The sequence below is a fragment of the Halyomorpha halys genome, unplaced genomic scaffold (assembly GCF_000696795.3).
Source record: "Halyomorpha halys isolate HHAL.00 unplaced genomic scaffold, Hhal_1.1 Scaffold34.1, whole genome shotgun sequence".
Lineage (NCBI taxonomy): Eukaryota > Metazoa > Arthropoda > Insecta > Hemiptera > Pentatomidae > Halyomorpha > Halyomorpha halys.
The window spans coordinates 185,817-199,577 of NW_027105031.1; the positions used below are offsets into that span (position 1 = coordinate 185,817).

Consider the following 13,761-nt stretch of genomic DNA (forward strand, 5'->3'; position numbering starts at 1 on the left):
ATGGCAAGGGAGGGGGATAAAAAAAAAAAAAAAAAAAAAAAAAAAAAAAAAGATAAGGTGTTTTTCGTTCTCACGTCCGTTTCCTTGCCAATGTAACAAATATAATACATACACTTGACGTGATATATTTGCACGAGAGGACTGAGATTTTTTTATTACCAGAGTGGCATTTTAAGGTAAGTATTGGGATCCGATGTGTGGCGGGGAGTATTGTGGCGCTTACTCGCCGTCAGCGTTGAGATGAGTCTCTCTACTTATGATAAGGGTCTAAGGTCCTAGGTCTTGGTGGAGGGACAATCTACTAGAAGAGTGAGTTTACACAGTTCTTCAGCCCATAAAAGAATTTGAAGTGCTATCGGATTCAAAATATTTGCCGAGCATGAGGAAAACCACCTTTATTCAATATATATGAGAAGTGATCGCGGACGATGAAAATATTACCATTTATTTATAATTTATTTTTTGATCGAATAATCAGTTGAATTGTATAAAAAAAAAATCAATAAATTATACATGTATATGATTAATTGTATGAGAATTTGAAGATGGTCAGGGCTAAAGTCAAGAACAAAAAAATAGTTTTCAACAATTTATTTATTGGGACGTTTCAATCCATAATGTAAGTTTACATCAGGGCTCATGTGATGAGCAGAGATGTAAACAAAGAACCTAAATAGTTGAAAACTAGATAGTATTCATTTCAAAATTGAGAAAAAAAATTCTACTTGACTGTAGTCCAAACCACCTCAATCAAATTTCCGATAAATGCTTAAGAAGTTAGTGTTTGTTATATTAGATCTATGGATTGTAAAAAAATAAATAAAAGTACTTTATTCCACAATACGAATAGTTTTAAAAAAATGACGAATAAAACAAATTTATAAAAAGGTAAAGGTCATCAAATAGAAATGGTAACAGGGCATGCCAGAAGGGAAACCAATATCGGAGGAGATTGATGTAGGGTACTCGAAATGGGGATGAAGAACCAACTTCACCAGAGTGCTCATCGCTTCTTTTTTTACAGCCATCATCGGTTAACAGTCATGGCAAATGTTCTTTTCTATTCTATTCTTTATCCAAGGGCCGTTATTTCTTTAGGTATATTTCCAGCCAGAGAAAGGAATTGGAAAAGTATATTAAAAACGAATATTCTCAGAATAATAGAAACTATTTTCTTCTCTTTGAAATTAAATATAGAAAAAATATCTAATTACTGTAATTTATATTTTTTTAAATTTAAATATTAATTCTTATTTTTAAAGACAATGGTGAAAATCACTATATTGTCTGATTGGGAAGATATTGCTGGGGAATAATGGTATAACAGGATTAATGGGGAGCGGTATTAAACATTATACATACATTTTATATACTATCTATTAATTTGATAAAGATTAAGATATAACAACAATTAATAACAATAAGAAGTAGTAAATAGTTATTTTTTAAATGATTTATTTTACTTTTCTTGTCAACTGTTTCCATTGAATAATATTACATCTTGTTGCAATTACGGATACTGATATTAAGCTGTGTGATCTTTTTTACACTTTGATCTTTTTGCAGAATGTGCTAAACCATGCTTTAAATCTTGTCCACAGTATGCGCTTTTTAAACTTCTCATTAAATTTTAATAGAACATGTATATTAAAATTAGATAGGAAAAAAATGAATTAAACTAATATTTTATAGAATATGAACAAAGAAATTATTATTTATCCAAATTACTCTAAAATATACTAATGTTATTTGCAGTTGATTTTACGATTTTATTTAAAAATTATACTATTTACATAATAAGACACTATAATTACTATTTAATATTTACCTTTTGTCTAGTTATTATTATTACTTATTACGATTGACAATAATAGATATATGTTATTAATTAACCTCAAAATATATACGAATTCGCAGAATGCTCTGAGACAACAATTTTAAAACTATATTTTTCCAATAAATTATTAATTATTTAACTGTGTTACATTTTATCAAATAATAATGTAAATTGAAAATTATTATCAATTGATAGCAACATCAACATATTTCTTCAATCCAGCCATTGACACAGCTCTAGAATATTGGTTTTCAACCTTCGGGAAGAGTTTAGGGGTGTGTAAAGGTATTATGTCACAGAATTAAGATGATGAGTAAGGTTTTGATGGAAGTTCGACAATTTGGATGGTATAAGATCAAGAACACAGATCATGCTGCGAGATCATGTTTGTAAGATAATAGGGGGTATTGAATACTCTTCAAAACTCTTCATGCTGGAAGGACTGGAAACATTTGATGTTAAAAGTGTAACTGTCCCTCAAAGTTCGAGTCCGTAAGTTCAGATAGTTTTCAGTATTATCTTGTAAATTAAAAGTATGTCGTCAACTGTAAACAATTCATCATTTAATGTTGTAGACCAAATGTTTGGTCAAGTTCTCTTCGTTTAAATCAAGTGTGTGTTTTTTATTTTAACTGAAGTGTTTTTATTTGATCAATTTTTTTTTTTAAGAATGTAGGGATACAGGAATAATACCATAAAATACTTACATAACCTCACAAAAACTATATATAAGTAAGGGAAAGTTTTACCTTATTTATCTCAAAGATTATTTATGATTAGCTTTTTTTTCTGCAATTTTCTTGTTTAAACAACTTTTTCCCCTTCAATTAAAAGACCTGCAAGCCCTCTACATTGTTTAGTATTGCCATATAGTGTCTACAGCTATTGAAGGGGACTACTAAGTAATGGAAAAAAATAATAAATCTTTTTCTTTAGTTACCTGTAGACAACGGATTTTATTTTAGATCGATTGCTCTAAAATCTTTGAATTTCTTTCCTGTGAAATTTTAACAGGAATTAGCTTAAGCGATGCCAACTAATAAGCTACAAAATGACTACATCGACAGAATACATATGTCAATATTTCAATTTCAAATTCTATTAATGGTACCGTTGAATAAAATTCAATTCCCGTTAAATTTAAAAATCTGCCCCCTTTCTCCCCGAAATGCGTTACGGATTGTCGGCCTGCTGTGTTTCATCAATTTTACCATCTCCCAGCAGCCATGATTATAATATTCAGCATTCTCAAAGTCAGAGATACCGGGTAAGTTGTAAATAAAATTTTAAAGTCAGTAATTTTTACTAACTGATTATACAGGCATTATGTCATTAGGGCATTATGTAACAGGCACAATACCTTTAAAGAGATTAAATATAATTTTACCCACCGCTATTTAGAGATGGGATTTCCTCATTGATATTTAATCCGAATTACTCACGAATTAGTCGAAAACAATTGGATGGAAAGATCGAGTAGATATCAATACGTTGGAGTGGTTGAGTGGATTTGAATGATTTGGAGTGGACCCTCCGAATACTATCTACCCGGCTGGAGCAGCAGTGATGTTGAGTGGACTTGAGTCCTTACGGAGCCGCCCTATATATATCAATCATATGGGATGAAGGCTCTGAAATGGAATTATGGTATTCTAACGGCCGTAATTAATGCTAAGCCTCTTTCCAAAGTTTAGATTGTTTGCAAGAAGTGTATCGATTCCCAGAAGTAGCACCACCATGCTTTAGTATACGTAAGTTATAAGAAAATTATTATATTGGATTAAATTATTTATAAGAAAAAACACGACACACACACATATATATGTGTGTGTGTGTGTGTGTGAGTGTGTTTTTGATTATTTTTGTTTAAAAATCATTATTAGAAATCGGGAGAAAGGATACAGTTTTCATTAGATAGAAAAATAACTAAAAAAAACTTAATATAATTACAATTTTATTATTAGAAAATTAATTTTAAAAAATTTATCTCTTAAACTTGTTCTTTTAAAAATATATTTTTAATTCGTATCATTTATATTCCCAGAACTTAATTGAAAGTATAAGATAACACATAATTTTTAACAAGAAAAATGATCCCTTATAATGAAAAATAAATTAAATGTCACAGTTTGAATCTAAAACAATATTATTGCACAATATAAATGTAAAAAAGTCAAGATACTTGAATTCACGTATTTCTTTATGACCCTTCATCCTTCTAAGTTGAATTATTTCTTTTTTTCTTCCAGTCATATTTTCACTTTAAATAGAAAGTTATCTTATTTAACCTCATTTTATTACTTCCATTGTCCATTGTTCACAACCACAGTTATTATTACTATCCATTTAGAAAAATAACAAGTTTGTTTCTAATAATAGAAACACATTACTTGAAGAATAAAAACTTTTCAAAATGTCCTCCCATTTTTGCTAATGGGAAATCTCACTGCAAAGAATACAAATTCTGACCTCTTAAAAGGCTGTCAAAGTTTCTTAGGACTATGGCCTGCTGGTGCCTTATAGTGCTAACTATTTACTAAACAATTGAAAGTTTTCTAACGTCATTCATGTTGGATTCGATTTTTTGTTCAAAATATGGGAGTGTTGAGTTGTCGAGATGGATCGCTAAAAGGATAGTTTGCTTTATCCATCGAACGAAACTTGCAAGTAAATGGAAGGGTTGTGTAAAGTTGATCACTAAGATTTTGGTGGAATTCACTGGAGAGAGGTTGAGTGTAGGGACTTGTGGTAGTCCAACTTGCTAAGCCTTTATATATTTTCCTGACATAATGTGGGGAGCGAAGTAGCTCTGTGAAGTAGGCGCTCTGTTACTTACTCCAAAGATCCGGGTTCGATTTTTTTTTTTTTGTTAATGTTTCCTATAAGACAGTAAAATTCGACTGAATTATATATTTAATCTGAATGTAGATATATCTTCGCGTCTTATTTTAGTTATGTATTTATCATGCATAACTGAAATACTAACAATTAACAATAGGGTATTTCGTGTAAAGCAACGAGACAGCTACACAATAATCATAGTCGTTAAGGGATGTCAGTAGCACAACGTAACTTTTCCAATGTAATCAGCCTTTCCATTCCTCGTCTAATTACATCTATCAACCATCGACCATTCACGCTTTCACCTTTTGCATGTCAACATCCTCCAAACAAATCATTGGAAATTGTTATCACGCGGCTTCACTAATTGCTTCAGTATCGTTTTTACAGACAATGGAAAATGAGTATACAAAATCATAAAGGTTTACTCAATTGTTCCATCACCATTTTTTTTATTTTATTTTTTTTAAGAATGGGTTGGTCGACATACACCGTTATCTATCGAAAGATAGACATCTATTTGTCTCAAAAGTCATTTGGTATAGTAATAACAAACAATCCCTACCAAGAACGAGACGATAGAAACAACGGGAAGTCATGGAGCTTGAACCTCACCTGTGGACTACTTATCTCTGTGAAAAGACAGAAGAACCTCACCCGAGATCCCTCTACATTGTAAAGAAGGGACTTCTTTCTAGTTTTCTTTATCATGGTTAAAAATCAGTTTCATCAGTGGGAATCACAGGATATTCACTGCAGACAAACATTTTGTGAGACAGCTCATCTATCTCTCTAATCGATTTTCTCAGTGTGAATCCTGGCTAAGAATTGAATGCTAGTTCAACCTATAAAAATATGTTAACTTCCTTTTTTCCTCATGAATCCACGAAAAAATTACAACTTATCACTACTGTTGGAATATGTTGGTAACCTCCTAGATAATCCACCCTTCCTTCCAAAAATAACTTTTCCAGAGTACCTTTTTAGATCTGAACATTATCTAGCTTAAAATATGATTATGACCTGTATAAGTTTGATTCTGTAAGCTATATTTGTGTGTGTTATCAAAATACTGGAGTAATTATTGTTTTGCTTACTCTCGAAATATATTACTCATTGTATTACCCAAATATATTGCTTATATTGCATTCCAAATATATTTCTTTTAGTTTTCACTATCAATTAACTGGAAGGAATATGTATGGACATCTTCTCTCTCATGAACTATCTGTACCTTGTAATGGGTACTGTTCTGAGAGCTCACCAGAAACTGGTAGATTAGACCTGAAGAAATACTCTCAATTTACTCAAGTAATCATGCAGCTTAATAATAGGAAAACTCATATGATAAGTCTTCAATTAGTAGTTTTTATTTTTAATTTGGACCACATCTATCCTGGTCTTTGATTCTACTATCCCTCAATTTGATCAAAATGATGTTACCACTTGGAATCAAGATACAACCAGTTCACTACTACTTTATGATCTTCACCAATGACATTGTATTCATTAACAACTAAAACTTGTATACACAATAACATGAAAAATCTCTAGACCGAATTTGAAAAAATTAATAGATAAATAAATCTTGATTAGAGGATAATAAGATAATCAGATGAGGATAATCAATAGAATGTTTCGGGAAGAAAAAGGAATAATAAGAGAAAAGTACAAACCCTTTAAAAGATTGAAAGTTTTAATTATTTAGGTGCCCATTTGGATAAAAAGGCACCATCCTATAATGAAATTGAACTTGACATTTTGAAATTAAATTGTATATAAATTCTCATCACTTTTTGATGAAAAAGTTCTTTTCATGCCTCTACTGAATTTAATGCCTGATTTAGGTATCATGTAACGTTTTATGGTAATACATCATTGTCTCAATCATATGAAAAATACCAATTTTATTGGACAACAAGAAGAGCACTTTCATAAATGAAACATTCACATTTCATATGTAAAGTCTTGTATACAGAAATTACTGGTCCACTATAATTTTTAAGATTATGGGATGAAAATTATGGCTTCAGTATTTTACATTATGATTAATATTTTCTTTCTGTTCATATATAGATGAATATGATCCTATGACTTTATCTGTGGGCTTTCGTTCTATCCAAGTATTTATGTTTAAAACTCTACATAATTATTGTTAAATGGATTAAGAGATAAAAATAAATTATTCCTAAACAGTAATAGATATCAAAGATTATTAATTGTTGGAAGATGATCCTGGTGGGAGTTTACAAAGTTAAACAGAATATAAGACAACAATTATTTATCCATCACCTGGTGTTTTTCCAATAATTTATTTTTTATTTTTTACACCTCTTTGATCCTGACTATCTTCCAATAATTAATATTAATTGTTTACATTCACTATTTTTTCCATTCTATTATCGAATAAAACCATTTAGAATCTATCAAGGAAGATAAGACAAGATAAATATTATGTATTCTTTAGAATGATTATTGATTGACAAAATGTTTTTTAGGAGATTGGGGCTCGTGCTATGTACCAGAAGGGTGTGGAGAAGGAAGCCGGGAACGGCCTGTTTGGTGTGCTGAAAAGAACTCTGGTAAAGCTTCCATTGAATACTTCTGCAGAGCTTCCGAAGAACCACAGAGGAACAAAAAATGTTTTGTAGCTTGCAGGCATCATAAAGGTTTTATATTTATTTCTAATACTTTGGCATTATTTTTTATTATCTCAATATGTAATTGTAATAGATTCATAATAACATGATAGATATGAAAATTGTAAAAACAAAATAAAATAAAAAATTAATGACATTAGCCTCTCTATGACTAGTTTAAATTCAAGAAAATAATAAAATCGAAACTCATCAATTAGTATTATATTTTAGAGAATACTTTTTTCAAAGTAATCACACACCACTCATTCATAATGAATCATTATAGTTTCATTATATTTTTTTATATTTTCCTAAAAACTTCCTCTACCTTCAATGAATATAATTGTTTATTTATTTGTCAGAATTTATAAAAAATGTATTTCTTTATAAATAAAATGTAAAATGTATTTCTTTAAAATACAAAAATAAAATAAGTAAAATGTATTCTGTGTATAAAATGTATTTCTTTTTCATATATTTGTTTCATATTAATGAATAATAAAATTGTTTAATTATTATAAGTTTTTTTTTCTGGGTTTATTATTTTTTTTAAATTCCCTTGTGATATTGGGCAAATCAAATTTATTTAAATTTTTCAAAAAGTTGATATTTGAATTAGTTTAATAATATTCTACAAACCTATTCTTGAGTTGGTTTAAAAACTACTGATCCAATAATAATTGTTACAAGAAAACAATTAATTGAATTAGTTTTGGGTTTCCTACAGAATTTGCAATTTCCAATTTTTCTCCATTTTCTCTCCATGCCTCAGTTCCATTAATCTTCATTTAATCATTTCAGACCATCTGGAGTGGAAAACTGGTGAATGGGGTCCTTGCACAGTGCCTGGAAGCAGGGAAGATGAGCTGAGCAGCAGTTCCGAAGAGTTAGTTGAAAGGAAGGGAACAATGGAACGAAACATCTCCTGCGTTTTGACCTCTCATGATGTAACAGTAAATAAAATACTATCAATTTATAGAAAGTATGTTGATCATATTTAGGAATATTTTCTAGCCAGTTTCAAGTGGGTGGAGTTAAAGTAATTAAACAATAGCTGTTTTGTTTTGCTGGTATTTTTTTGTCAATTCTGATACTTATATGTTAGAAATAGTTTGTTTTTTTTAAACAAAAAGATTTATAAATTAATCTTATTAAAAACTATTGAACATAGTTATTGAGAATATTTATAAAGGTTAAGAAACAAGAATGGTTCTTGATCATTATTTATCATCTGATCAGAGAGTCTTCATACTTGGTTATATTTATTTACATATATCTTAATAAATAAATAATTCTTGGTTATTTTTACTTAACTTTTTAGACTATTTGAACCCATGTATGCAATAAGAAGCCAATATTTTTTTCTTTGTTTTATAAGTTACATAGATATTTTATTTCATTTTGCAATCCTATATCTAATAATAATCTAGTGATTAATTAACATAGTTATTATGTTGTGTACAATTTTAGGTTTGGATGACAATCGATGAAGACAATTGCTTGATTCTTGGTAAACCACCTGCAAAAAGTAGTGAATGTTTTCTTCCAGCAAGGCAAGAATGCATTCTCACCGAATGGTCTGATTGGACACCTTGTTGTGGTTCCACCAGACACAGAACGAGGAGTGTTCTTGTAGCACCTCATTATGGTGCTAAGCCTTGCCCACAAGTAAGATCAATACATTTTTTTTTTTTTAATAACATATTTATACTTACTCACAGAGAGGTCAGCAATTTAGAAAACTGAATTATCTTCATAAGCAAGCATTATTATAAATTGCAGGTTATCAGAAATTTTCAGGCTAATGATTAGCAATGCCATAAAAAAATAACCAGTACAGGTTGTCATTATTTTTTTTTTACAAAAGGTCCATACACATTGGATCTTCTAACACCATAAAGAAAAAAATTGTTGACCAAAACTAAGAAAAGTCTTTTTTTAATACAACCGTTTGGCCTGTTGTCTATCTTCTGTCCATTTATTTCAAAGTTACCGCCAAATGATGTAATTGATTTTATTAGAATTTGGCTTGATTATCTCTTGAAGAGGTTGGTATAAACATATATAAGATCTTTAATTATTTTTTTATGCTGTAGTATGGATAGTGAAGGAAAAGCAAAACTCAATTAAGACCTTTTTTGCGAGTTCCACTGTTCACAGAACTACCAGTGGTAGTTTATTTATATAAAAAGAAATCTTTTCTATTAATAAACAACTGAAACAAAAAAGACTTTATTTTCTTTTTTTTTATATTTTAGTAGCCAAAATTGATGTCTAACATATTTTGTGATTTTACATCACTCAAAAATGGCTAAACACAATTTCAATTTTATGTCATTCACACACTTTCATACTTAGAACTGGCATGTGCCCATCTATGAAAGTCTAAAGAGTTGTAGAGTGAACCTTACTCCCGACTTCACTCTGTCCTCTGTGACTCATATATGTCCACACATCTATCACAAGCAATTGTGCACACATGTCATGAAGGCAGTATGAAGTGAAAACCAGTTTGAAAGTGAATGAGTCTATTGTATTTTTTTTTTTTTAATTAAGTAGTATCAAAGACTTCATGAAAACCATCGATCATGGAACGTGGTATTTTTCAGAGATAGATTATAACAGATTTAGCTGGAAGATGGCCTACTTTTTAAAAATAGTTCAAAGCTAAGTTCAATTTTGAAAGTGTTATAAATTGAAAATGTAGTTGTCGATTGTTGCCATTATAAAGTGTTATTTTTTTGACAAATTTATTATTTAATGGAATAAAACTGATAATTTCATAACTGTTTTATTGCATTTATAATATTTTATTTTAGTTAAGTGAGTGGAAATCTTGTGATGAAGAAGAGGCAGATTGCAGAAAACCAGAACCTGGAACACGGATTAGAGTAGAGAAGTGGGGAGAGTGTAAGGTAAATAGCAGTTGGAGAACTCTATCTCTTTCAGTTGATTAAAAATAGCTTGTATTTCATTGTGGTATCAAAATCATTGAAATTTCATAAATTAAATAATTTGTAGATAATTGACCAGACCCCATATGAATTTGAAGAAGATGGTTAGGGCTATGATCAATAAGAAAAAAAAACAGTTTTGAACCATATGAATAGTTTAAAATTACGAAATAAAGAATTGAAAACTATCTGTTTTTTTCTTAACTGCAGCCCTGACTATCTCCTTTAAAATATTAAATCTTTTATAAAACATATAAAAAGTTTATTAATGAAGATTCCTCTTAATCAATTAACTTTTTATATTTAGTTATCACTCACAAAAAAAAAAGTTTGAAGGTATTATTGTTATTAATTTTTGTAGTTTTAGTATTTTTTATTTGATACTATCTAATGTACTCTATTTTAAACGACTATTATTCTATTAATATTGAATAATTTTGTTTACCGAAATATTCCATATAGGTGAATGGTGGTTCTATGTGGGATGGAGAAACAGCTGGACATGCTGACAACTACTACAAACACTGGCCACAAGTTGGAACCCAAACCAGAGCTATAACATGTTTGAACACTCAAGGACAAACTTTAGACTGGAGGTAATTTACGAAGTTACATAGGCATAATATTTAAAGAATTATTTTATTTTTTACAGTTATGAGAAGGCAAGAACTGGTACATCAGTTGTTGGATCCTAATGTTTGTTAAAAAACTAAGGAATTCTTCTTAAACTTTGAAAGCAGATGTAAGGCCTTCAAAAAATAATGGTGAGTACTGCAAAATGCCCCTGAGCATGCAACACTACAAGCAGATGTAACCAAGAAATCATTTCTTCACATCATCTGCACATTGCAAACCATGTTTTCCTAAGAGAGGATGCTGTATTTCAACTGCTAGCAGTTTTCTAGGACTATTCCCTCCTTATTAAGTAATTCACCATAGGGACAAGCAGTTCCAAATACAAATAGGCAATAGGTTGAACCTCTTCCCAAGCTTACCTCTATTTCTCTGACACAGGATATAGCCAAGAAGGTAGCAAGCAAAAGGTTAACCTCAGCAACTCCGTCAATATGGAGGGAAGTGATATAGCAAAATGATAATAATTAATCAATTGTTAAAATTACTGTTCCATTTTAAAAAGTAATATTAAGTTCTAACATGTATATGTAAAATATAAAACATAAAATAAAACATTCAGTTTAAAAAACCAACATTTCATTTTTTTTTTTTAAATCTGATACCATTATTGAAATGAATACTGTGTTATCAATGTATGGTACACAAAAGTTAATAGATTTTTGTTGTTAAGAAACCCTTTTAAGATTAAATCAAAGACTTGTTTCAACAACACTCTTCCAAACAATATTTTATGTATTTATATTTTGAACTTACATTATTTTTTTTTTTTTTCAGCGAATGTGTTGGAGAGCATGGGGAAGTAGGTCTGCCTAGTAGGGAGAGAGCATGTATCATATCGCAAGACTGTGCTGTTAGTGAATGGTCAGATTGGAAAATAATTCAGGAGGGGTGCATTGATCCTAATGGCAATGTAAGAATAATATTCTAAAACATAATTAACTGAATTTCTTATGTATATTTTACTGAAAATGGGTGTTCTATAAGAAACCTTGAATTTAATTATTTGTAAATAAAATAAATTAAAATGATTAATAACTATAGTATTATACACAAATACTAAACAAACAAAGTATATGGCATATATTTAATAATACTTACAGGAATGGGCTGATGTAAAAGAGAGGAGAAGAGAAATTTTAAGACTTCATGAAGGGCAAGGGCAAAGCTGTCCTCATCTTATTGAGACCAAAACAACAACTACCGATCTACCACTCTGTTCACATAAGTAAATGTTCACTTTTTTATTTAATGATTAGACAAAACAAATTTTTTATATACGTAAATAGTTGACCGTATAACTTAAAATATGAAAAAGTCAGGGTTGTGGTCAAAAAAGAAGAACAAAATAGTTTTCAATGTTTTATTGATGTATATTGTTAATGTGTTATGTATGTTTTATTCAGCTATAGATGGGTAACATCAAAATGGAGTGCTTGTACATTACCTGGGATAATGGGTGTAGTTGTTTGTGGAGGAGGTTTACAACTTAGAAACATTACCTGTGTGAAAGCAGAAGGTGGTCAACCACTTCCTCCAGAAGCCTGTAGGAATCTTCAGCCTCCTCCAACAGTTCAGAGGTATAGATTATAAAGCAATTTAATAATTAATTGTAAAATTTAAAAAAAATCATTATTCCAAGTGTTCTTGGTATAAGAAAGACATGTGTTAGTTTAATACTACTAAGGCACTTTCTAAAGCCCAAAAGAATAATGAAAATTAAATATCAAGGTCAACCTTAGCCCCACATATTTGTCACAACAGTAAATAACATGATAGGCTATCATTTGACAGCAATAAAAACAATAAAACTATACTAACCTCTAAGGGATAATAGCAAGGTTATATGAGTGTAACCAAAAAGAAACATGGGTGGATTAGGCTATAATTATTATTTTAGAATTTTGAATTGGTGCCAGCGAAGATGGTACTATTGATGCGTCGATGTATATGAAGATCCAGTTACAGTGGATTAAGAATAAAAAATAGAGTGAACTTACTTAGGTGGACATATATATGGATGAAGGCATCTTCTTCTTCATATCTTCCTCTCTACCTGCACTTATCCCTAGTCAGAGAGCCACTTCCTAGAGTTACTCCTGCATTCTAACTTGAATTCAGGGAAGAATGAAGATAATTTCTTTGAATCCCATAGAAAGAAAAATGGCGCTCTTTTCACATTTTCTTTACACCACAGCTCGAGACTCTTTCTTACTATATTGGCCACAAGGGGTGCTAATGATTCTTTTTACTATTAAGCAGGAGGGTCACATTTTGTTCATCTTCTGTTTTTAAATGGGACAAATGCTATTGTGTTTCTTTTTTTAAATTTTATTTTATAGGGACGACAGACCTTGGAGGTCCAAGGCTGCACACGATGTACTAGAGTAATACATCACGCGTTTCTTGACGTGGTTTTCATAGGGTGGGTACTTCACTCCCACGCCTATTATTGTGAGTGCCACCCATTAGCTAACGAGCCTCATAAATGCCTCTAGGGAGGCTATGAGTGAGTATTGTAAATGATATACTTGAAAAAAACCCGGGTAGGGCCAGGGCTTGAACTCACAATCTTTCGTTGGTCGACAGGCGCGTTACCACACTCCTACCGTCGCCCCAATGCTATTGTATTGAGCTAGATTAATTATGACTGCTTTACTATCCTTTACAATTGTTACATCCTTGATTGTGTAATAGGATCAATTCCTTCTAGTGGTTTGTCTTTTCTCCAAATGCCTGCTTCAGAGTATTGACATGTAAAGGATCCATCTGTATATCAATTAATTTGTATACTATTACTTGATCGTTGCAGTTTAGTTTTATCCATATCTTGTATGTAATTTATTTCTTATATAAA

The 13,761-nt window shown here is 30.4% G+C and overlaps 1 protein-coding gene across 1 annotated transcript in view; it reads left to right on the forward strand.

Annotated features, from left to right (window-relative positions):
* Positions 1-13,761, forward strand: part of LOC106686032 (thrombospondin type-1 domain-containing protein 7A) — a gene marked incomplete in the record, with an annotated part of 205,868 nt that overhangs the window by 152,965 nt on the left and 39,142 nt on the right. The window contains 8 exon segments of the mRNA XM_067047724.1: positions 7,177-7,347; positions 8,119-8,270; positions 8,788-8,985; positions 10,137-10,232; positions 10,734-10,867; positions 11,682-11,817; positions 12,008-12,132; positions 12,311-12,484. Of these exon segments, the coding sequence (XP_066903825.1) occupies positions 7,177-7,347; positions 8,119-8,270; positions 8,788-8,985; positions 10,137-10,232; positions 10,734-10,867; positions 11,682-11,817; positions 12,008-12,132; positions 12,311-12,484 (1,186 nt within the window).